The sequence below is a fragment of the Theropithecus gelada genome, chromosome 1 (assembly GCF_003255815.1).
Source record: "Theropithecus gelada isolate Dixy chromosome 1, Tgel_1.0, whole genome shotgun sequence".
NCBI lineage: Eukaryota > Metazoa > Chordata > Mammalia > Primates > Cercopithecidae > Theropithecus > Theropithecus gelada.
The window spans coordinates 15,188,310-15,212,733 of record NC_037668.1 but is presented as its reverse complement, the minus strand read 5'-3'; the positions used below and the strand labels follow the sequence as shown (position 1 = coordinate 15,212,733).

At 49.8% G+C, this 24,424-nt stretch overlaps 2 protein-coding genes across 6 annotated transcripts; one reads left to right on the top strand and one right to left on the bottom strand.

Moving 5' to 3' along the window:
* Nucleotides 1-4,650: 4,650 nt before the first annotated feature.
* SV2A (synaptic vesicle glycoprotein 2A) lies at nucleotides 4,651-19,068 on the top strand. 2 transcript variants are annotated; one of them, XM_025377084.1, is made up of 13 exons: nucleotides 4,651-4,896; nucleotides 8,487-9,457; nucleotides 10,729-10,909; nucleotides 11,735-11,886; nucleotides 12,006-12,139; nucleotides 12,792-12,881; nucleotides 13,111-13,221; nucleotides 13,402-13,490; nucleotides 14,180-14,344; nucleotides 14,551-14,684; nucleotides 15,518-15,724; nucleotides 16,321-16,480; nucleotides 17,188-19,068. In XM_025377084.1, exons 2-13 carry the CDS (start codon nucleotides 8,836-8,838, stop codon nucleotides 17,369-17,371), a joined length of 2,229 nt encoding a protein of 742 aa, XP_025232869.1. In that variant the 5' UTR covers nucleotides 4,651-4,896; nucleotides 8,487-8,835; the 3' UTR covers nucleotides 17,372-19,068. The 2 variants fall into 2 exon arrangements, with proteins under 2 accessions (XP_025232869.1, XP_025232878.1); XM_025377093.1 differs by having other exon boundaries at nucleotides 4,759-4,896; nucleotides 8,661-9,457; nucleotides 17,188-19,060.
* A 2,443-nt stretch (nucleotides 19,069-21,511) lies between these two features.
* BOLA1 (bolA family member 1) lies at nucleotides 21,512-22,727 on the bottom strand. Of its 4 annotated transcripts, XM_025399289.1 has the most exons (3): nucleotides 22,637-22,717; nucleotides 22,375-22,466; nucleotides 21,512-22,252 (listed from the first exon to the last, which is right to left on the bottom strand). In XM_025399289.1, exon 3 carries the CDS (start codon nucleotides 22,247-22,249, stop codon nucleotides 21,836-21,838), a length of 414 nt encoding a protein of 137 aa, XP_025255074.1. In that variant the 5' UTR covers nucleotides 22,250-22,252; nucleotides 22,375-22,466; nucleotides 22,637-22,717; the 3' UTR covers nucleotides 21,512-21,835. The 4 variants fall into 4 exon arrangements, with proteins under 4 accessions (XP_025255074.1, XP_025255092.1, XP_025255066.1 ...); XM_025399307.1 differs by having other exon boundaries at nucleotides 21,512-22,466; nucleotides 22,579-22,727; XM_025399281.1 differs by having other exon boundaries at nucleotides 21,512-22,466; nucleotides 22,637-22,727.
* Between the last annotated feature and the right edge of the window lie 1,697 nt (nucleotides 22,728-24,424).

Here is a 24,424-nt window from a genome sequence, read left to right as displayed (position 1 = left end):
GCTGAGATCGTGCCATTGCATTCCAGCCTGGGTGACAGAGCGAGACTCCAACTCAAAAAAAAAAAAAAAAAGGGTAAACCAAATACTAATGGAAATTGATAACACTGGCGAGGGAGGGGATATTGAGGGAAGTTGGATTCTCTCAGTATACTGTGTTAATGTGTTTTTCATTTGGAACAATATAGATGTCTTACATAATACAAAACAAAGTTAAAATGAGTAAATGGAGACAGTAAATGTTCCATTTTGTTCTGTTCCTACAGATGTCTATAAACAGTCATCTGATAAGGAGTTTGTATTTCAATTTTTTTCTCATTCTCAGTCCTTCCAAACTTGATTTTCACATTTAATCTGAGTTTAAAGACTTTTCAGTAGACCAAATCCAATAGCCTTTTTTTCCCCCATGTTCTTTGCCACATTGATTCTGTTAAGTCACCCCTTTCTTGACGTGCCCTCTGGCTTATGTAACCATGAACTTTACTAAATTCTAGGCAAGAAGTGAGCCTGGCCCTCTTGTTCTCTTCCGTCATTCTCATTAACATTTTTATGGTACCTACAAAGGCTCTCTGTTGGTGGCAGCTAAGGATTCAAAGATAAGCAAGGCAGTTCTGCCACAACTGACACACAAGAGACTGTTAATGAAACAAAATATTTTGAGAGCAGGAAGAAAGTTACCTATTCTGGCATGAAAGTCCAGGAAAATGACCAGGCGCAGTGGCCTGTAATCCCAGCACTTTGGGAGGCTGAGGCGGGCAGACCACCTGAGGTCAGGAGTTCGAGACCAGCCTGGGCAACATGATGAAACTCCGTCTCTACTAAAAATACCAAAAATTAGCCAGGTGCAGTGGCGGGCGCCTGTAATCCCAGCTACTCAGGAGGCTGAGACAGGAGAATCGCTTGAATCCGGGAGGTGGAGGTTGCAGTGAGCTGAGATCAAGTCATTGCATTCCAGCCTGGGCAACGAGCGAAACTGTCCCCCACCTACCCTGTCAAAAAAATAAAAGTCCCAGGAAAACTTCCTGGGAAAAAAAGTGATACCTGCATTTAATCTTAAAGGAAGGATAGACTTTCCCAGGCAAGGAGAAATTCATTCCAGGTGGATGGGATGTTTCTGAGGAGAAACAGATTGATAAATAACATGGTGTATAACGCACTAGAGCTGTTTGGGATTGGAGGCAGGCTGAGGTCAGAGCCAGTTAGGGAGCTCCCAAAAACCATTTCTCAGCCCTTTTTCACATCATGGCAGGGAACCATTTGAAACAACATTGAGGTAAGGGGAGGCAGCTGCTTCAGCCTGGAGGCTGTTGGTTCGGAAATTCTAGCTGCCCCAGTTTGATGTGCTTATTAGATGTTCGTGTGGTGATAATTGAATGGAGATTTTGAGTCGGGGCTTGATAGGAAGGTCTGGACTGCAGATATAAATGGGAATCATCCGCGTATAGACAGTATTAAAGTCGGGACTGCCAGGGCCGGGCGCGGTGGCTCAAGCCTGTAATCCCAGCACTTTGGGAGGCCGAGACGGGTGGATCACGAGGTCAGGAGATCGAGACCATCCTGGCTAACACGGTGAAACCCCGTCTCTACTAAAAAAAAAATAAAAAACTAGCGGGGTGAGGTGACGGGCGCCTGTAGTCCCAGCTACTCGGGAGGCTGAGGCAGGAGAATGGCGTGAACCTGGGAGGCGGAGCTTGCAGTGAGCTGAGATCTGGCCACTGCACTCCAGCCTGGGCGACAGAGCCAGACTCGTCTCAAAAAAAAAAAAAAAAAAAAAAGTGGGGACTGCCTGTGGTGAGCAAGAAGAGAGTAGAAGCCTTCCCGCCCCTGAGACTGAGCCCATAGGAACTCTAAAATTAGATGACCCCAGCAAAGGAGACCACAAAGAAGTGGTTGGTGGGATAGGGCACTGGCACCTGGGGGAAAATGATGAAGTCGTCCCTCAGAACTTGAAAATATATACAGTCATCTGCATATTCTCAAGGGATTGGTTCCAGGACCCTCCACAGATAATCAAAATTCACAAATGCTCAAATCTCTTATATAAAATGGCACATTTGCATATAACCTAGGCACATCCTCCAGTGTGTTTTAAATCATATCTAGATTACTTGTGATACCTACTGCAGTGTAAATACTATGCGAGTAGTTATTATACTGTATTGTTTAGGAAATAAATGTCAAGAGGAGAATGTCTATACATGTTCAGTACAAATGCAACCATCATAGGCTTAACCACATTTTCCATCCACAGTTGGTTGAATCCATGGATGCCAAACCCATGGATACGGAGGGCTAATGGTATAAGCTTTCACTCTAAGAGTACAAGATTTCTATTTTAGCAAATAAGGTATCAGTGGAGAGTAGGCAAAGTCACCTTAAAGGGAAGAAACGACTCCCTGCCAGCAGGACTTGGCTATAACCTAATTGAAAATGTTAACACATTTAAATAAAGAATGTTGTCAGCCTGGCTGTGTGTGGTGGCTAATGCCTGTAATCCCAGCACTTTGGGAGGCAGAGGTGAGTGGATCACTCGAAGTCGGGAGTTCGAGACCAGCCTGGCCAACATGGGGAAACCCTGTCTCCATTAAAAATACAAAAGTTAGCAGGGCGTGGTGGCTCACACCTGTAATCCCAGCCCTTTGGGAGGCCGAGGTGGGCGGATCACAAGGTCAGGAGATCAAGACCATCCTGGGTAACACAGTGAAACCTGTCTCTACTAAAAATACAAAAAATTAGCCGGGCGTGGTGGTAGGCGCCTGTAGTCCCAGCTACTGGGTAGGCTGAGGCAGGAGAATGGTGTGAACCTGGGAGGTGGAGCTTGCAGTGAGCCGAGATCACACCACTGCACTCTAGCCTGGGTGACGGAGCAAGACTGTCTCAAAAAAAAAAAAAAAAGAAAAAAAAGTTAGCTGGGTGTGGTGGCACGTGCTTGTAGACCTAGTTGCTTGGGAGGCTGAGGCAGGGGAATCACTTGAACCCGGGAGGCGGAGGTTACAGTGAGCTGAGATGGCGCCACTGCACTCCAGCCTGGGTGACAGAGTGAGATTCCATCTCAAAAAAAAAAAGAATATGTGTTAACCTGAAGAGGGGTCAGCAATGAAAGCCTAGTAAAGGGAGAGTTCCTGAGGCCAGTCCAAGCACCATCCTGGAAAGCCATCAGATTCAGAGTAGTCCAGGAGTGCTGGCAAGGCTGCCCATAGCAAAGAGGTGGGGGTAGAAGATTATTGCCAAGAAGAGTTTTCTGGACCCATTGGCATGGCTCCTTATTGCAGATGGCCAGATGCCATTAAAGATACAAATCCTCCAGTAATGTCATTGTGCATTTATACATTGACATTATGATTCTGATTTGGCTTCAGGGAGAGAATGTACTAGACATGTAGATAGGAGATTTCAGTCTGAGTAACAGTTAAATATTTATGATAAGTTAATATTTATGTATTATGGCTTTATATTTCAGAAGACTGTGAACTTTGTTGGCATGAATGATTGTTTCCAAGATCTAGCTTTGGAGTCTGCAAAGCCCAGGCCCATGTCCCTGTCAGATGTAAATTCAACCTGTCAAATGTTACCTGTGTGGTCTCTTTAGACATAGCCTGTCAGCTTTCTCCATGTATATATCTCAGCATTCTGAAGCCTCCACATTTAGTAAGGTAGAATCACATGCTATTAGATCTGAGAGGAGCCTGATGCAGCATCTAGTACAAGCCCCCCTTTTCCAGATGAGAAACCTGAAGTTCACAGACGTGGAGAACTTGACCAAGAATTGACAGCTTGTTAGCAGTGAGAACCCAGGTCCAAACCCATGTCAGTGTTGTCCAGAAGGTCCTGATCTTATCTGACATAGGCACATTCAGGATGTATTTTCCCCAATCACCGCATTTCCTCTCACTCCTTCGGCAGGGATGGTCATCAAGTGTCACCAAGTGGCATGTCTTGGATCTCTGAATCCAGATTACTGGTGCAGGAGCAAAGGAAAGATGAAAGGAAAAGCTGAAACCAATTTACTTTTTCCTGCCTGGGAAGGACAAGTGTGTGGAGGGGAGGGAGGTTGAGGAGAGTAAGAGAAAATGGAGAAGGGTATTGAGAGGGATCCTTTTTGAGTCATTGGAGCAAATTAATGGAAGGGGATCTGTCCAGTTGGTCAGGTCTGTAAAAATCCCTCAGCTTCCCCAATACTTCTGCTACCACCAACTGAATGGACAGGATGAGGAGGTCTGCACTGTAAGTAAGTAACCTGGACTGTTTTTCGAGGAAAGAGATGGAAGGAATCCAGGGGTCTCTGACTTTGGCAGTTCAGGATAGAAACCACACCTTGTTATCTCTGCTTTCTCTAAAATGTCCAGGTAAACTTGGAGTAGGAGCACTCTGGATTTGGGAGACTGTTGTGAAAAAGGAGTTTGAGAGCAGTTGAGAAGGCAAGGGAGGTGTTTTGAAGGCAGCAAAAGCCCCTGAAATTATTGAGTCCTGCCATACTGAGACTGGGGTGCTAAGGAAGGGGCTGCCACATTCCCCATCTCCCTGTCTTCCCACTAGTCTTCCTAACATCACTGTTTTTTTCTTTAGTTCCTTTTATCTTTTACTAGGAAGGGCCTGGGAAGGGCTGTGTGCCATTTCCAGCTGTTCTTGTGACAACCCCCGGCCCTTTCATGATTTCTCCCCGTGCCCTGACTCCCTCCCCATCCTTTTTTCTCTCCCCCACCCCACCAATGGTCTCTCCCGATGCTCAGTGGCGCGGGGTGGGGGTGGGGGGGGCGGCGGAGGCGGGGCTGGAGTGGGGGGGGTGCAGGTCTGCATTGCCGCTTCCCTGGTACCCGGAGCAGTCGCCGCTGCCGCCTCCGCCCGCGGCCGGGACCCCCGTCGTCGCCTGGGACTCCTTACCCGGGAAACCCAGTCCAGGTGAGACCCCTCTCTCAGTCGCTCACCTCCACCCTGCCTCTGGCAGAAGCATCTTTGCCTTGCCTTGCAGCCATTTTATCCTCCGATGCTTTGCTTATAGGGAGGGTGACGATCCCCTCTCTAGGGGTGAGGGGGGTTGGTTGGTTGGTGGTGGTTTGGGGATGGACATTTATTTCAGTTGTGCTCTTCAGGACACACACACACACGCATATGTTTAATATTGGTGAATGGGGAGGAGGGGTGTTTTTCTCTACCTTAACCAAGTCCCCACTATCCCCTTCGGAGATTAACGGGGTGGTGGGGTTGTGAGGTGGGTGGAGTTCCCTCAAACTCCTATCCCCTCCTCACCTTGACATCCCCCCACCCCCAGGATGAATGATAAATGACCTTGGCTGGGGCTGGAGAATGGATGCTGCCTCAGTGTGCGCGCCTGGACTCGGGTGGGTGGGGTGGGGGGGGGGCAGGGGAAGAAGGGCAGGTGAAGGATGGAGGGAAGGGGAGTGAAGAATGGACATACTGGGGAGACAGAAATGGAGAGCGGCCAGGTGTTGGGGGCATGGATGGCGGGGGCTGGCGGCAGTTGCTCCAGGGTTGGGGGAAGGGGTGTTGAGTGAAGGTGGGCACTTGTCTAGCAGCAGGACCAAGGGTGGAGGAGGTGCTCAGAGCAGGGATTTAGTCAGTTTTGGGGGCTTTTCCCTTATTCCGGAGCTGAGGCAAGATGGGGTGTGGGGGGGTCCCTGCAAATGCTGATGGGGCGGTCTCTAAGTCTGTGCCTGCGGAGGTCTCTCCCTGCGTCCCCCTCTCTGCCTCTCCGTATTCCTCAGTGTGCATTCTCAGCTGACACCCTCATTTTTATCCCTCAGAACTGTGGGTGCTCCCATCTTCCTAACCCTGGGTAGGATGTGGGGAGGGAAGGCACAGCCTTGATGGTCCTGGGTGGGGGCTGAGGTTCAATGACCCCGCTGTCATGGGGAAGGGGTGCTCCCGCACCTCCCACATTCTACCTCTGCCCCCGCGGACATTTTGATAAGTGATTGCTTTTTAATGACCTTGTCACCTGAGCTAGGAAGGCCTGGGGATCTGGGTGGCCCCCAAAGTCAGGGGCTTTGACTGGGAGGAGGGTGGGGGGTTCTGGACCCTCCTCTGATCCAGGGCTGGATGAGCTGTTCTGAAAGGAAGCATTTGCTCTGGAGTCCCCTGCCTGTCTCCACCCTCTGCAGAAAATCTCCTGGGCACATTTTTTCCTGTCAGGTGAAGTCAGCCAGCCTAGGACCTTGTAACCCTGAACCTTGTCTCCTTTAACCTCCACTTCTCCAAGTCTTGTCTCTCTCCCCCAGGCTTAGCCACCCTGTGCTGTTTTTGGGGCTAAAAATAGCACCACTTCCTCACCAGCTCAAAGAATTTGTCTTCTTTCTCTCTCTCCTGACCTCCTGGGCTTGCTGGCCCTGAGGGAGCTGACTGCTGAGCCCTCATATCCTGCTGCGGTTGTGGAAGGCTTCTCTGCCCTACATGCCCCTCTCAGGGGGAAATAGGGTCAACAAACAGAGAGTATGGCTCCTGGTGGGTCCTGCCTCCTTCAGGGCTGGAGGGGAAATCCTGGTTAGGAAAGAGAGGAAAGCTAGCAAATTGCCATGCGCTGAGGGGATTCCACAGTTCCAGCGCTTTCATGGGGGATGGTTGGGCCCTGAACAATGAAGAAAAGGTGACAGGGGTCACTGCTTCTGGTCACCGTGGTCCACTGCTTACATCTGTCCTGAGGGGTAAGGCCCTGCTTGCCAGTGCTTCTCTCTGAACCACATAGCATTGCTTACCCTCTTCTACCAGGGTGTGTGTGTGTGTGTGTGTGTGTGTGTGTGTGTGTGTGTGTGTGTGTGTGTGAGAGAGAGACATTTAATGAAGGCTCTGGATGGGAGCACCGGAAATTTTTGGGGGGATGATTTCTGATCAGAATCTAGGCCTGCTTCCTCTCCTCCTATGAAGGAAGGGGGGCTATCCCATGCCTTCCTCTGGAGAACGTCTTTTTTTGGGGAACACCAAAACCCCCTTTATTCTACATCTACCTCCTACGCAATGCGGTGTTTGTGGACTCCTTCTTCCTTGACTCCTGGAGGAGGAGTGGAAAGGATTAAGGGGGATTAGGAAGGGAGGCCCTGGAGGGATGGGATGCAACTGTAGGCCTTAGAACCTCATGTTGGAAATGCATTTGACAGTCATTTCCATTCTCACCCCCATCCGTGGAAAGGGGACCCATCTATGACATTCTGAAGCAAGGTGGCAGTGGACAGTCATCACCTCTTTCTTAGCTTTCCATCTTTCCTCCACTTTACTTGGGTTCCAGGTCCCCCTTCTCTGGGTCTCCCCTTGTTTTTCCGGAGGTAGTTAATGTGGGCCCAGCTGCTGGAATTAGTTGAAACACAGACAGGGGGTCTTGGGACTCTGTTTGCAAGGATGCTGGGCAACAGCATCTAAGTATGACCCCGCTGTTGTCCCTTGCTGCTTCTTGCTTCTTTCCCACTTTTCAACATCATAGGAAGGAAGAAAACTAACATAGAGCATGTACTGTGAGATTACATTCTCACATCAACTCCAAGAAACAGTCTCCCAATGTAATTATCCCCAATTAAAGTATATGGACTCTGAGGCTTAGGGAGGTTAACTAGCCTGACCGAGATCAGTTAGTAAGCGGCAGAGTTGGGATTTCAACTTAGGTCACCCCTAATGGTCATGTGCTTTGCCCTGAACCAGCATTCTCCTTGCCAGTGTCCCTTCCTGCTGCTCACCCTAAAGAGCATCCAAGACGGCTTTCGTTTGGGGACCTTATGAGGTAGTATAGGGCATTTCACTATATTACTGTCACCACAAAAATAATAGTTAATATTTATTCATCATTTTTAAGTGCCAGCTGACTTACGTTAAGGAGCACAGATATATCATTCAACCCTTACTTTCCCCTTTTAAAATAAGAAGAAACTGAGGCTTGGTCCCTTAGCTAGCAATTGCCAAAACAGGAAGTCAAACCCATGTCTTTGTGACTCTGGAAGCTGAGCTTTTACCCATTAGACTATGTTGAGAGAAAATCCCTCCTTGTTGAAGCCTGTAAACATGGGACCTGAAGGAAGGACAGTGGAAGCCCCTGCCTTCAGATGCCATCAGTGGAGGGAAGGCCACAGGTTGGAGGGCTTGTCCTCTTACACATCCTTCTCAACTCCATCCCCAGTAAGAAACCCAGGCAAGACTAAAGAAGGGAATTCTGGTTTCTCATATTTCCTGTTCAGTTCTTTGCAGATTGGTGATAAAGCAAGGGCTGGGCTGGGCTCGGGGGTTAGGAGAAGGGCTCAGAGTAGGTGACTGTGACTGGAGCAAATTCCATAGGCCAGGCCTCCAAGGTCAAAGTAAGGGGACTTCTATGCGAGTGACCCGGTTAGCCCAGATAGCCATCCCTTTTTAGTGTGTGAATGGGAGCCTAAAGCGAGAAGACCATCTCTGCACCACATGGTCCAGATGGGGCTCTGGGTTGAGAAGCTTTATATTGGCCTTCTTCACCACCTTAGGACTCACAACTTCCTTTTGCTGTCTGTTATTTTTTCCAGGTCTCCAGAGGCTTGTGGAAGAGAAGTAGGCGACCCTTCCTGAGTTATCCTGGCTTAGCCTCCCAATCTGGCTCCCCTTCCCCTTCCCATTCCCCTGCTCCTCCTGTCCCTTCGCCATCCACCCAACTGAACTGGGTATAGGTCAAAGTTCCTCTCCTTCCTTTTCTCTCCTAGGCACTCATTGGCTAGGACCTGTTTGCTCTTTTTTTGTGTGCCCAAAGATACTGGAACACACTTCATCTAAGTAACTGTGGGGAGGGGTCTTTTTGACTCTACAAGTCCTTGAGCAAAAAGCTGAAAAAGAAGCAGGAAGTGGAGAAGACCCGGTGAAGTGCCTCAGGGCCCCATCATGGAAGAGGGCTTCCGAGATCGGGCAGCTTTCATCCGTGGGGCCAAAGACATTGCTAAGGAAGTCAAGAAGCATGCGGCCAAGAAGGTGGTGAAGGGCCTGGACAGAGTCCAGGACGAATATTCCCGAAGATCCTACTCCCGCTTTGAGGAGGAGGATGATGATGACGACTTCCCTGCCCCCAGTGATAGCTATTACCGAGGAGAAGGGACCCAGGATGAGGAGGAAGGCGGTGCGTCCAGTGATGCTACTGAGGGCCATGACGAGGATGATGAGATCTACGAAGGGGAATATCAGGGCATCCCCCGGGCAGAGTCTGGGGGCAAAGGCGAGCGGATGGCAGATGGGGCGCCCCTGGCTGGAGTAAGGGGGGGCTTGAGCGATGGGGAGGGTCCCCCTGGGGGCCGGGGGGAGGCACAACGACGGAAAGAACGAGAAGAACTGGCCCAACAGTATGAAGCTATCTTACGGGAGTGTGGCCACGGCCGCTTCCAGTGGACACTGTATTTTGTGCTTGGTCTGGCGCTGATGGCTGATGGTGTGGAGGTCTTTGTGGTGGGCTTCGTGCTGCCCAGCGCTGAGAAAGACATGTGCCTGTCCGACTCCAACAAAGGCATGCTAGGTAAGACATGGGGGGCTCCAGCCCTATCCCCTCAAACTCTGGAAACCTCCTTGCTCCTGGAAATTGCTCTTGTCCTTACCACTGGGTTCCCTAGGACCCTGCACCCAAGATGTTCCTGGAGGGCTCAGGGCTCCTCTGCACACTCTTCCCTCACACACTCCCTCTTCTTGGCCTTGGGTCAGAGTGAAGTTGAATGTGAAACAGGGACTTGCAGGAGGGCAGTTGGACTGGGGCTTGGGCCAGTGGTTGGGTGGTGGTCTGCTTTATTCTGCAGGAGGTGGCTGTGGTAGGATGGTCCTTACCATTTAATGTTTCTTCATAGCTTTCCCTCTGGTTATCTTATTCCATTTCACTGATTGGGAAACAAGAAGCCAGTATCCAAACTCCTTGGTATAAATGGGGAGAGTCAGTTTGGGGTGGTTGGGGGAGGGGGAGGGTCCTGGATCTTCTGCCAGAGAAGCTGTTTAGACTTTCTCTCACTCAGACGGGAGTTTCCAGGGGACAGAATGTACTGTTTGATGACCTTTCCTGACAGGGACTCTGAGGAGGAACCCCCTAGACGCACAGAGAAAGAATCGAGGCCTTACTCTGCCACCAAATTGCCATGGGGTCTTGGACAGGTCTCTTCTTGCTGGGGCTTGGTTTGGACATGAGAAAATATAAAGTTTGGAGTAGATGATTTTAAAGATTAATTCCAGCTTTGGTTTTATGAAGGAAGTGAAAAACAGGAGAGTTTTTGGACCAGAAATATTGAGACTGGGAGGAAGAAAGCATGGATTTTGTGTGGGGGATTTCCTGGGAAGATGAAAGGAATTGGAGCCCCTTTCCCCAGGAACAAATGAGAGCAGTCTTGCTGCTTCGAGGGATCAAAGCAGGGAGAATAGAGAGGACCCTGGGATGGTCTGGGATCCTAGGCACACCCATTCCTCCTTCAAAGTGAGCCAGGGGTAAGGGTGTCACTGTGTGTGTGTGTGTGTGTGTGTTTGTGTGTGTGTGTGTGTGTCTCACAGTGAGAAATGAGACAGACCGAAGACAGTGGAGAGTTGTAGGTTCTCCCATATCTTCATTCCTGCCTTTGAACGCCTGGCCTGCAGAGATGACCTTCTATCTTTGCTCACACCATTCATTTTCTCTCACTTGCTCTAATCTCTGGGTAGACTTAGCTTCTAGAAGTTCTTCAGATCCTTCCGCTCCCTCAGTGCTCATCTCCTGGGAGAATTGAGGTGTGTCTTCTCACGCCCCCTCTGCCTCTGTTTTCCTCCTCCTTCCAGGCCTCATCGTCTACCTGGGCATGATGGTGGGAGCCTTCCTCTGGGGAGGTCTGGCTGACCGGCTGGGTCGGAGGCAATGTCTGCTCATCTCGCTGTCAGTCAACAGCGTCTTCGCCTTCTTCTCATCTTTTGTCCAGGGTTACGGCACTTTCCTCTTCTGCCGCCTCCTTTCTGGGGTTGGGTGAGTGTCCACTTCCTAAGCCCCTTGAGGGCAGTACTGTGCCTTGGTCACTGTTGCATCTTTAGGGCCCAGCACAGTGCCAGGCACACCAAATGCACCTTAAATCTGTGTGAGTTGAATGGATGAATGAGTTCCTTTCTCCCCCAACCATCTTCAGGCCAGCTCCTCCCTGCCCAGGACCTGTCTACTACAGTCCAGAGTGCTGTTCCATGTCGGCCCACTCCTGAGTCCTCCATCCCACTTCTAGTTCCATTTTTGAGCCTGCCTCCACGAAGAGGCCTACTGGGCCTCAGCCCCACCCCTGGACTCCTGTGGACCCAGAGTTACCCCCTACCGGAGTCTACACATTTCCTGCATTCCACAACAAACCTTGCTAACACCCACACCTGCCAGAACCCTGATGCGTTGCCCACACTGCCCCTTCACTTTTGCAAGCATGGCAGGCACGCTTACTCTGCCTCAACTCCAAGCTCCTTTCTGGCCGTTCCCACAACATCTGCCCTTGGAGGCTTTTGGCTTGTCTTTTTTCTCTGGAGATTTATTCTCTTTTCTGCAATTACCTTCCCTCCCTTCCAACTCTGTAAGTCATTTTCAAGATTTAAGATTTGCTCTTTCCTTTTCCCTGAGACTTGCTTGCCTGTTTCCCATGGTCCCAAGGATGGGTGCTTGATGGCTGGCCCCCAGGGGAGCTTGTAGGGCTTTTTGTGTGAGATGGAATCTCTTCAAAAGCCTAGAAGACAAAAGGGGCTCAGGGTCCAGAGCAGTGCGGCAGGGGATCAGGACTATGGCCATTTGCTAATGCTGAATTCTTGAAATGTGCTCCAGGATTGGAGGGTCCATCCCCATTGTCTTCTCCTATTTCTCTGAGTTTCTGGCCCAGGAGAAAAGAGGGGAGCATCTGAGCTGGCTCTGCATGTTTTGGATGATTGGTGGTGTGTACGCAGCTGCTATGGCCTGGGCCATCATCCCCCACTATGGTGAGCAGCCCCCCGGAATCCACCCCAGGTTATCTCCCTCCTCCCTCTTCTGTGCTCCCTGTGGTGGGTTCCCTTAGCCTCTGGCCTCTCTGCTGATGCTGTCACTCTCTCCCTGCCAGGGTGGAGTTTTCAGATGGGTTCTGCCTACCAGTTCCACAGCTGGAGGGTCTTCGTCCTCGTCTGCGCCTTTCCTTCTGTGTTTGCCATTGGGGCTCTGACCACGCAGCCTGAAAGTCCCCGTTTCTTTCTAGAGGTGATGGAGCTGAGCTGTGTGGGGTGGGGTGGGGTGCAGGCTGTGGAGTGTGGAGAGCAGCAGGGGCTCCTGTGTTCAAACACCCACTGGGGTTTGATTTGATCCTGTTCAGCTGCGGGCCTTCCTCACAGCGTCCATTCTCTGGGGGACTTTATCTTGCATCTTTTGCCTTGGAATGTATCCCTGAGGGGTTCTTGGGTGGAGAAACCAGGGGAGCTCTTCACCCTTGGATGACTTAAGATTTTGCAGGGAAGGGCCTTGGCCCTGTCCTGCATTTACAGCTCAAGAGACATTCCCACCCCCTACACCTTCCCCTCCTAACCCCAGCAGGATTAGGTCTTTGACTACATGCTTGCCCATCATTTCCCTTACCTATGGTTGCCTGTGCTTGCCTTTTTCTCCTGGACGACACTCCCCACCCCCAACCTGCAGCTCTTGCCCAGGTCTGGTCATCTTGCTATACCTCAGCTCGGGGCTCTTTCAGAGTGGGCAGTGCATGCTCATAGGTCAGGGCTTGGTGGTGGGATTGAGGGTCAGGAGCCATTTAGTGTCCTGTGACTACAGAAGCCAGGCGGGAGGGAGGGGATCTATAACTCTGGTCTGGGTCAGGTAGGGGCTGACTTGGATGTGGGGATTGTGTCTTTGGCTCTAGAATGGGAAGCACGATGAGGCCTGGATGGTGCTGAAGCAGGTCCATGATACCAACATGCGAGCCAAGGGACATCCTGAGCGCGTGTTCTCAGTAAGCCACAGCCCTCCCGACTCAGACCTCCGCGCCCTGCAGCCCCAGCCCCTACCTGGCCCCTCTCTGAGTACCCCTGACCTCAGACCACACTCTACCATAAGGAGATTTTCAGGGTATCATATCCACCCCCTGCTTCCCATTTTGCTAATGCAGGGGAAACTGAGGCACCTGGTGGAGGTTGGGAAACACAGGATGTGTGACTGCCCACCCCTTCTCTTGACCCCAGGTAACCCACATTAAGACGATCCATCAGGAGGATGAACTGATTGAGATCCAGTCGGACACAGGGACCTGGTACCAGCGCTGGGGTGTCCGGGCCTTGAGCCTAGGGGGGCAGGTAATGGCTGACGGGGTGGTAGAGAGAAGGGAGTGGGGGAAGTGGAGAAGAAGGCAGGACTGAAGTCCATGTGTGTGGGTGATGGGTGAGCTGAAGGGAGGTGGGAGGGCAGAAAAGTGGGGATCTATGGGTACTAGAATTTAGTATAGCCAAGGTCTAACTTTGTCTGGTCCCCTGTAGGTTTGGGGGAATTTTCTCTCCTGTTTTGGTCCCGAATATCGGCGCATCACTCTGATGATGATGGGTGTATGGTTCACCATGTCATTCAGGTGAGAAGATGGGTGGGCTGGGTGGTATGTGGTGGTTGTGGTGGTGTGTGAGCTGGGAGAGAGGTGGGGAGAATGGAGATGCAGGGGACAAGTGATGAGGGAAGGTGCCATGCAGACCGCCTCTGCTCCTGCAGCCAGCTTCTCTACTTCACTAGTTCACTCAACAAACTTGTACTGTAGGCTGACCAGGATTCCGTTTCTATTCTGTGCTGGGATGAAACAGACGTGGTCCCAGGTCCTCCTGGAGTTTATGTTTTGGTCAAGAAGCGGGACAAAACTTGCTAGGAAGCAGGGTGATGAGAGAAGGGTGGGGAAAGGGTGATGGGAAGACTTGGGCTGGGGTGGGGACCTAAGTCCTAAAGGGCGAATGGGAGTCAGACAGGGAGTGGGGGTGGCTGGAGTGGAGAAGAGTGTTTTTGGCAGAGGGAAAAGCAAATGCTCGGGAGGTAAGAAAAAGTTTAGTGGTTGCTGTGCGAGACCCTGAAGTCCCCAGGAGCACAGCAACTGGTGAAGGGAGGAGCAGGGAGAAGTTGGTGAGGCTGGAGAGCAGCAAGGTCCTAACAGAGGTTGACTCCATTTCTCCCTCGTTCTGGAGAGGATACACATTTCCATTTTCTCCTCTGCCTCATTCTAATCTCTGAGCCCTGTTTGAAGCCTGTTGTCTGTTTCCATTGTCCTTGACTCTTCAGCTACTATGGCCTGACCGTCTGGTTTCCTGACATGATCCGCCATCTCCAGGCAGTGGACTACGCATCCCGCACCAAAGTGTTCCCCGGGGAGCGCGTAGAGCATGTGACTTTTAACTTCACCTTGGAGAATCAGATCCACCGAGGCGGGCAGTACTTCAATGACAAGTATGTGGGGACCTTTAAACTTCACTTCTTCCCTGTTCCTGCTACCTCTTGTCTTTTTTATGAGTCTAGGGGTTCAAGACAAGACATTTGGGGGCAAACGCTTGAGGTTTCTCAATGCCCAGCTCCCCATTCATTCACTAAAGAGTGAGTCTTGGAGGGGGCATGAGGATGAGGGGGGAGTGTCTTTCATCATCCTGGCCTTACAGGTTCATTGGGCTGCGCCTGAAGTCAGTGTCCTTTGAGGATTCCCTGTTTGAAGAGTGTTATTTTGAGGATGTCACATCTAGCAACACGTTTTTCCGCAACTGCACATTCATCAACACTGTGTTCTATAACACTGGTAAGGCGGGGTGGCTGGTGGGTATCAGACCAAAGGGTTGGGTGGACCTCGATGAGAAGGAACCTTTTTCATTCACTATCTTGGTGTTCTCAGGCTGAGATCCCTGGACCCCTGTAGGAAGGTGGTAGAGGGGCTTGACAGCTACCACCAATAATTTTGAAAATCTAATGGATGTTGGACATTTTCCTATAATAGAATATCTGACAAAAACATCAAGTTTATTTGCCTTTGGCTGAAATTGTATCTCAGTGAGGCAAAATTAATGCACCTTTGAAGAAGGTAAAATTATCCAAAATAGCATTCTTGGGAAAAACAAAAACAATAAAAGAGGTATTTGGTGGGGATCATTGCATGAATCCACTCTTTTTTAATAGTGATTCTCAAACTTCAGTATATGCACATGAAATGCTGGTTTTGTGAGCTAGACTGAAGTTTCCCACCTCATACTGGGTGAGCTTTTCCCATCTTGTAGGAAAACAACAATGGATAGGACTTTTTATTTTAAATGTTTTTCTCAGAAAAATTTCCTAAGTCCACAGCATTGCTACTGCTTATAGTCAGCTAGCACGGACAGAAAGAATGAATAAGCAGCTAAGACTATTAATGGGAGAACTTGGACAAAGTCACACTGGTGGACAGATGATGGTCATTTTCTGCTCTAAGGATCCCTAGTTCCCATAGTGATATTATTTGATGTTTTGCAATTAGCACTGTGAATAATTTTGAGAGCACCTCCTACTAACTTCCATACATGCAGAGCCCCGAGCCATAAGCCGTAGCAGCCTCCCTCTCCCATCTGCTATGACTGTCTGCTTATCTTGGCCTTTGCCCAGACCTGTTTGAGTACAAGTTTGTGAACAGCCGTCTGGTAAACAGCACATTCCTGCACAACAAGGAGGGCTGCCCGCTAGACGTGACAGGGACGGGCGAAGGTGCCTACATGGTATACTTTGTGAGCTTCCTGGGGACACTGGCAGTGCTTCCTGGGAATATCGTGTCGGCCCTGCTCATGGACAAGATCGGCAGGCTCAGAATGCTTGGTAAGGGGGAGAGGCTGAGTCAGATCTGATAGTAGGGGCCAGGGGCTGCGGGAGGCAGGCAACAGGCTTCTCACCTTGGGCTGTGGAAGAGATTGGTCAGAGAGTTCCTCTCTCTCACGTTTTCTGTTTAGGGGGTGCTGCAGGATGGGGTGGGGACTGGCACAGAAGCTTCTCTGGGGGTAAAGGAGGTAAGCAGAATTGCAAGTGGTTAGGGCACAGGCTTTGAGGTTATGAGTTTTGAATCTCAGCTCCACCACCCATCTCTGGCCTCTGGCAAGTTACCTCTGTAAGCCTGGTTGTTTCCTCTGCAAAATGGAGGTGATAATAGTACCTGTGTCATAGGGTTGATGTGCTAGATCAATGCATGTAAAGCACCAATTGGCTTGGCCCATGGCTGGCATTGAATAAATGATGGTTACTGATATTATTAATTATAAGGGAGGTTGAGGAGGAGTGAAAAGCCTTCCTTTTGGATACCTTGGGAACAAGTCTCATCTTGGGCTATCTGAAAGCCACCTGATGGGACACGGCGGGCTGTGGGTAGGTTTCACTGTGGCCAGGCTCATGCTGTTCTCTCCTCTCCTGGCTCCATCCAGCTGGCTCCAGCGTGATGTCCTGTGTCTCCTGCTTCTTCCTGTCTTTTGGGAACAGCGAGTCAGCCATGATCGCTCTGCTCTGCCTTTTTGGTGGGGTCAGCATTGCATCCTGGAATGCGCTGGACGTGTTGACTGTTGAACTCTACCCCTCAGACAAGAGGTAGTTGGAATGCGGTGGGGGCAGGGCAGTGGATTCAGGGGAGGGGTGGGGTGAGGAAGGAGGGCTGAATGGGAAGAGCATCCTTAGGGGTGAAGGAAGATACATTTCCATTTTCTCCTCTAAAATCTGGTAGCTTTGGCCGGGCGCAGTGACTCACGCCTGTCTGTAATCCCAGTGCTTTGGGATGCTGAGGCAGGCGGATCACCTGAGGTCAGGAGTTTGATACCAGCCTGGCCAACATGGTGAAACCCTGTCTGTACTAAAAATACAAAAAGTTAGCCGGGTACCTGTAATTCCAGCTACTCGGGAAGCTAAGGCGGGAGAATGGCGTGAACCTGGGAGGCGGAGCTCTCAGTGAGCCGAGATCACGCCACTGCACTCCAGCCTGGGGAACAGAGCCAGACTCTGTCTCAAAAAAAAAAAAAAAGAAAAAAGAAAAAGAAAAAGAAAAAGAAAAAGAGAAAAGAAAAAATCTGGTAGCTTTTGTATCTACTCCTCGAAGTCTTAACTGTTAACCTCAATTTTTGGTCTCCTTTCCCCTTGTCTCTTAATTTATCTACATTCCTGGCGTACATCCTTTACCTCTCCTTCTGTCTCCCTCTTGGACACTGCCTGCATCTTCCTGGCCTTCACTTCCCTGCCCTCCACTCTTCCTTTGCCTCCTTCCTGTACCTTGCGCCATGCTGCACTGGGGGACTCCTGAGCAGGACCACAGCTTTCGGCTTCCTGAATGCCCTGTGTAAGCTGGCAGCTGTGCTGGGGATCAGCATCTTCACATCCTTCGTGGGAATCACCAAGGCTGCCCCCATCCTCTTTGCCTCAGCTGCCCTTGCCCTTGGCAGCTCTCTGGCCCTGAAGCTGCCTGAGACCCGGGGGCAGGTGCTGCAGTGAAGGGATCTCTAGGGCTTTGGGATTGGCAGGCACACTGTGAGACCAACAACTCCTTCCTTCCCCTCCCTGCCCTGCCATCCTGACTTCCAGAGCCCTCACTCCCCGCTCCCTGTGTTTGGTGTCTTAGCTGTGTGTGTGTGTGAGTGTGCATGTGTGTGACCCCCGTGGGCAGGGATTACAGGGAAGGCTCCTTCATCCCAGTTTTGAGATGAAGCTGTACTCCCCACTTCCCACTACCTTGACTTTGCACAAGAGAAGGCTGAGCCCCATCCTTCTCTCCCTGTTAGAGAGGAGCCCTTGCTTCCCTGTTCCAGGGGTTCCAGAATAGGCTTCCTGCCTTCCCCATCATTCCCTCTGCCTAGGCCCTGGTGAAACCACAGGTATGCAATTATGATGGGGGCTGGGACTCTGGTGTAGACCATGGACCAAAAGAACTTCTGAGTCTGAAGGGTGGGCCTTGGGTGCCCTCTCACACCTCCTGTTGGATGCTGAGGGAGAAGCAATAAACCTCAGCCCTCTGGCCTCCACTTCCCTCTCAATTTGGGCTGCAAATATGAAGCCTGAATTGTATGAAATTAGCTTTCCTATTCTTATTTATTAATAGATTAAGTTCTGAGGCAGCTCTGCAGGACTGTGTGTGAATGTGTGTGTATACTTATATGTGTGTGTGCATGTGCCATGGGGCGGGGGGTATCACTATACTGTCCCCAAATATAAGCCAAGGGTTAATTTCAGCGGACGCACACACAACCCTGCCTCCCATAGTCCCTCCCCTAATCTGGTTTCTGTGTTGAGCCTGGGATGGAGGAGCCCTAGGCCAGCCAGGGATAAGAGACCCACAGTCTCGGGAGATCTGAGGGCATCTGACAAGGCTCATCTGCTTCCCTCCTTAAGCAGCACAGGCCTCCTCTGGAGTGAGAGGCTCCACCCACGACAGCACAGGTGGGAACAGCACAGCTGCCCTCCCATACCCCCGACCTGTCCCCTCACAGGCAGGGGAGCAGGGGAGGGAAAGAAACCAGGCATCTGGTCAAACCAGCAGATCAAAAAGCACAAGGAGCTGGGGCAGAGGCAAGAAGCAGGGGCCCTCCTGGCAGCTCCTCTGAGTGGGGAGAGGTTGGGCAGTGAGTGAGGGACCCCTAACGCAGGGACTAGAAGCCTCAGTTTCCCCATTTTACCCTTCCACACAATAGCCTCTGTAGGTTAGGCTGCCCCGTCCCACCCTACTCTGTGTGGCTGCTTTCTTTGGTGCCCTCCCCTCACCCCACTGTAGCTGTGATGTGTTGTAGTTTTTAGATGTTTGTAAAATGTTTTAAAAAAGTTAAAAAGGAAAAAAGTGAAAATAACAAAAAAGAAAATCAAAATTCACCTTCGTCATGCTGCGTCCGGTACCCCAACCCTGTGGTCACTCCCCCCATTTTGTAACACTGTACCAGGTGGTGATTGTTTAACTCTTTGGTGTCTGTGCTCAAAAGACTGCCTTCTCCTCCAGTGCCCAGTGTATGAATGTGTGCCCTGTGCCCTTGTCCCTCACTCCTCACATGCTGGACGTAGCCCTCTTCCTTGCACCCCTGGGAGGGACCCATCCATCTCCCTTGCTCTCTTGGGGAACCCCAAACCCAACTCTGTTGATGTGAAAAATGCAATGAAAAATATTGATGAAAAATAAAACGGAAACAAATCCTCAAAATACAAAATGGCTATACCTGCTTCTGTGACTCTCCACCTACATCCAATTCTCCTAACAGCCTTGGAGGGTAAAATGGTGAGATGGAAAAACAGCTTTCCAAACTGAAGGTCAGAATAACATGGTGTACCAGCTCTATTTCCTAAATTGGCCTCTCTACCTTGATCTTTCCCCTACAGATGGAAGGCCCTCTAAGTCTCCCAGATTTGAAAACTTTGGGAGTAACATTTCATAAGAATAGAACCAACTTTCCCCTAAATCTTCTGTTATGCTTTTTAAAAATACAGACTGCAGACTCCACTCTTGACTTGTTGAATCAGAACCCTTTTTTTTTCTTGGTTTGGAAGGATGGGGACCTTGAATCTCCTTTTTTTGAGACAGAGTCTCGCTTTGTTGCTCAGGCTGGAGTGCAATGGTGTGATCTCAGCTCACTGCAACCTCTGCCTCTCGGGTTCAAGCGATTCTCCTGCCTCAGCTTCCTAAGTGTGGTTGGCGCCTGCCACCACACCCGGCTAATTTTTGTAGATATGGGGCCAGGATGGTCTTGAACTCCTGACCTCAGGTGATCCGCCCACCACGGCCTCCCAAAGTGCTGGGATTACAAGTGTGAGCCACCACGCCCGGCCAGAAGCTACATTTTGAACAATCTCCCATGGGAGTTCTTACCTAAGAGAAAATCTGAAAACCACTGCCTTGGGGTTACCTTGACTCCCCTCTCACTCTAGTCCATTTCTGTTCTAATCAAACCATTTTCTGATTTTATGGTAGCTCTCAAATCAACTCCTTCCTTTCCATTCCCACAGATGACCTGTAAATCAGGGTTCTACCTTCACTTTGGATTGATCTCTTTTCCTCCAATCTCCCATGCCAACTCACTTACACATCACTGCCAGATCCATCTGACCCCAAATGCTCTCTGGCATGTCTGTACTCAAAATTCGTTAATAACTCCCTACGGCCCAACCACATGCACCTTAAATTCTTTAGCTAGAAATGATCAAGATATATGTTAACCGGGCTGGGCGTGGTGGCTCATGCCTGTAATCCCAGCACTTTGGGAGGTTGACGCAGGCGGATCGCTTGAGGTCAGGAGTTTGAGACCAGCCTGACCAATATGATGAAACCTTGTCTTCACTAAAAATACAAAAATTAGCCGGGCATGGTGGCAGGCACCTGTAATCCCAGCTAGTCAGGAGGCTGAGACAGGAGAATTGCTTGAACCTGGGAGACTGAGGTTGCAGTGAGCTGAGATCAGGCCATTGCACTCCAGCCTGGGCAACAAGAGCAAAACTCTGTCTAAAAAAAAAAAAAAAAAAAAAAAAAAAAGATATATGTTAACCAAGTTTTGTTCTCTAATAATTTCCACATTGAGATTATTAGAAAGTTGCTTCTATAGACATTACTTGAGCTCCCCTCAGAAATATGACAACATTTGTAATGCTCAAAAAGGGCTACATTGTGGGGCATGGTGGCTTACACCTGTAATCCTAGCACCTTGGGAGGCGGTGGGCAGAGTGCCTGAGCTCAGGAGTCTAACACCAGCCTGGGCAACATGGTGAAACCCTGTCTCTACTAAAATACAAAAAATTAGACGGGTGTGGTGGCACAAGCCTCTAGTCCCAGCTACTTGGGAGGCTGAGGCAGGAGAACTTAAACCTGGGAGATGGAGGTTGCAGAGCTGTGATCGTGCCACTGCACTCCAGCTTGGGCAACAGAGACTCTATCTTAAAGAAACAAACAAAAAAACACTAGGGGTGGTGGCTCACACCTGTAATCCCAACACCTTGGGAGGCTGAGGCAGGAGGATCACCTGAGGTCAGAAGTTTGAGACCATCCTGGTCAACATGGTGAAACCCCATCTCTACTAAAAATACAAAAAATAGCTGGACGTGGTGGTGCATGCCTGTTATCCCAGCTACTGGGGAGGCTGAGGCAGGAGAATCACTTGAACCCAGGAGGCAGAAGTTGCAGTGAGCCGAGATTGCGCCACTGCACTGCAGCAGCAAAACTCTGTCTCAAAAAAAAAAAAAAAAGGGCTATATAAAGGTTTCTCCATCATCTGTAATCATTTTCTTAGTTCTTATTCTCTTTTCACTGCTTTAGTGGTTTTTAAAAACATTTTTCTTTTAAACAAATACAAGTACTACTTTTTGGAAATGGACAGGCTGTAAAAAAGGCAAATATTCCCCTGAGATGAAGTTCAAATGTGTCCCTGCCTATATCGCCTGTCTTGTCCATTAACTCACTGCTCAGTCCAGTGTCTATGCCTTTGCTCAGGTTCTTCTCCCTGCCTGCAGCACCTATCCTCTCCTTTCTGGTTAATTTTGTGCTTTCCTTTAAAGACCCAAGTAGATCACTTCCCTCATAAAGCCGTTCCCGACTAGTCTACAGGTATCTTTCTTCTCCCAAGAACACCTATGGCACTGATTCAGCAGTCCATTAAGAACACAGCCTCATAGTGTAATTTCTTTTAATGTATAGGATTGTTTCCAACTCATCAGGTTTGGTGCAGTTCTGTCACGATTTAACATGGAACATCTGGGTTGCCCTTCCTGAATAGTCCAGGGCAAGAGCAGTAGTGAGTGATTCTTCTCTTTTCTTGGGTTCACTTTGACCTGAAGCAAGTTGCTATCTTTGGAGAATATGTATGGACCCCAACAGAATAGGGCTCAGGGGTCTTCATCCCTTACAAATCCTGGACTGGATCGAAGGGAAGGCCTCAGTAGTTCGTGCTCACTCAGCCCATTCGGATCCTGGTCCTCCCCCTCTCTTAGGGTTCAAGGGGTTCCTAGAGCTTTCTTGTTCCCACCCAGGCATGGGGGGCTAGTGTCCAGCTGAGAGTTCTCTCTCCACTGGGCAGGGGTCCGTGCCTGGATGGCCAGTGCATGGACCGGCCCTGCCAGCTCCTCCGCCAGTGCTGCGTGGACCAGCCGGTGTCGTTGTAGGGGGCTCAGTCCCTCGAAACGAGAGCTCACCACAGCCACGCGGAAGTGCGTCTCACTGCCAGGCGGGACCGCGTGGCCACCGCTCTCGTTGCGAAGCTCCAGCACCTCGGGGCTCAGGGCCTGCTCCAACTTGGTGCGAATGGCGGCCTCCACTGGACCGATGGCCCCGGATCCCGCGCTGCCCCGGGACAAACAGACCCGGCCAGCCATGGAGACCAGACCTGGGACCAGGCGCCCACTCAGCATCGGCTACGCCAGAGACACAGACACCAGGAGTGAGGGTCGAGATGATCCGCCCGGTGAGAGCACAGTGTCAACACCCGCCCCGCGACCCCCGCATCCACTCTAACCCCACGCCCAGATGTCCACACCAGCTTCTGTCAGGAGACCGCCTTGACGCCACACGGGGAGACCCGAGACACCGCCCCTTTTCTCTACGTGACACGGTGAATTCGACCTCCAGCTGTGGGAGTGGAGGGACAAGCGGAGATTAGAAAGGCCCGCAAGCGAGGCGCGTTCGTTCCTTAGGGGATTTGCAAAGAATGGGCAAATGCAGGGCATGTGCAACTGCGTACTTGTGGTTAGGCCGAAGCCCCTGTGATCCCTGTGAAGGCCAGAAGAAGCCCCTCTTACCTGCCGCTCAGCCTCGGATACTGCGATTCCCGCTCAAGGCCAGGACTCTGGACGCTCCGGAGCAAAACGCAGTCCTGGCGCCCTTCCTGAGGCACGCTGGGAAATGGAGTCCTTGCTGTGCGTTAGTAGGACGGGCAGGCACCACATGGTGCCCTAAGGGATCATGGGAACTGTAGTCTCGGATTCTCCCCGCCGGTAAGGTCGTCAGAAACTCTGAACCCAGCAACACGAAGAAAAAGGGATTTCACGCGCAGCTAGGGTTGGGATTATTAGATCTATTTTACTGCCAATAGATATTGTAGATCATCTAGCCCAATTCCTTTATTTTATATACAAGAAAATGGAAGTCTGATTGAATACATAATTACTGTGCCCCAGACTAGTGCTGGGGACTGGAGAGTCAAGTCAGACCCTGTCTTCAAGGAGTTCACAGAGCACTGAAGAGTGAGCGGACAATTGCAGTACTGGGTACTCAGTGCTACGATGAGATAAACACAGGATGCTACGGAGGCAAGTTACCCAAACTTGGCCGGGGTTGGAGAGGTGGAATGAGGGGCGGGCAGAGAATACTTCCGAGATTTAGGGAAACAGTTTGGCAGAAACAACATGAAAATCCATTTCTCAGTCCCTCATAGTGAGGTTTTGGCTGTGGTAGCCACATGTGTAAAGGACAAGAGGAGAGAGAATTTTGAGGGAGTCTTTCTGGTGTAGTTAGGGTGTGGTTATGTGTGGTTGGAGCCTAGGGGGCAGGTGATGGTGATGAGTAGGGTACCGGGAGGAGAGGAAGGGCCCAGACCTCCCAAGGCTTTGTAACCCTTGTTAGGCAATTTTGTCTTTATCCTAGAAGTAGTGGGAAGCTACTGAGGTTTTAAGCAGGGATGTAACAGGATGTAATTTTTCCAGGATGATTCTTAACTTTTACGCTTATATATATATTTTTGTCTTTGTTTTTTCTTCCTTTTTGTGGAGAATGGGGTCTCGCTATATTGCCTAGGCAGGTCTTGAACTTCTGGGCTCAAACTATCCTCCTGACTCTGCCTCCTTGAGAGCTGGGATTACAGGCGTGAGCCACCGCACTTGGCGATTCTTAACTTTTAAATTTATTTAAATTTTATTTTGTATCCTTAATATATTTACATATTTCTAAATGTTTTTCCCCAACTTCTCATTTTGAAAAACGTCAAAGCCATAGAAAAGTTGAATAGTTCAAAGCAACACCCTCTACCTTTCACTTGGCCCACCATTTTTTACATTTATATTTATTTTATACTTGTACATATATACTCATATATTTAAGTACTTTACATATACTTTAAAATATATTTATGTACTTTTTTTGATGAACAATTTGAAAATAAGTTGCAGGTAGCATGACATTTCACCCCTAACTACTCCAACATGTATCTCCTAAGAACAAAGATATTCTCCCACATAACCACAATATCCTTATCACACTCAAGAAATTTAACCTATGAGACATACACTGATTTCCCTAGCCTTTAAAAAAAATTTAAAACTTCCAGAAAAGTTGCAAGATTAATAGAATGAGCAACCCATTTATCCACTATTCACCTAGATTCACTGATAACATTTTGCCAGACTTGTCTTTGTATCTCTCTTTTAATGTATGTGTGTATAATAATAATGAAATAATAATAATTATTTCTGCTGACTCACTTGAGTTAGGTGCAAAATTCTTTTTTTTTTTTTTTTTTTTTGAGATGGAGTTTTGCTTTTGTTGCCCAGGCTGGAGTGCAATGGCATGATCTCGGCTCACTGCAACCTCTG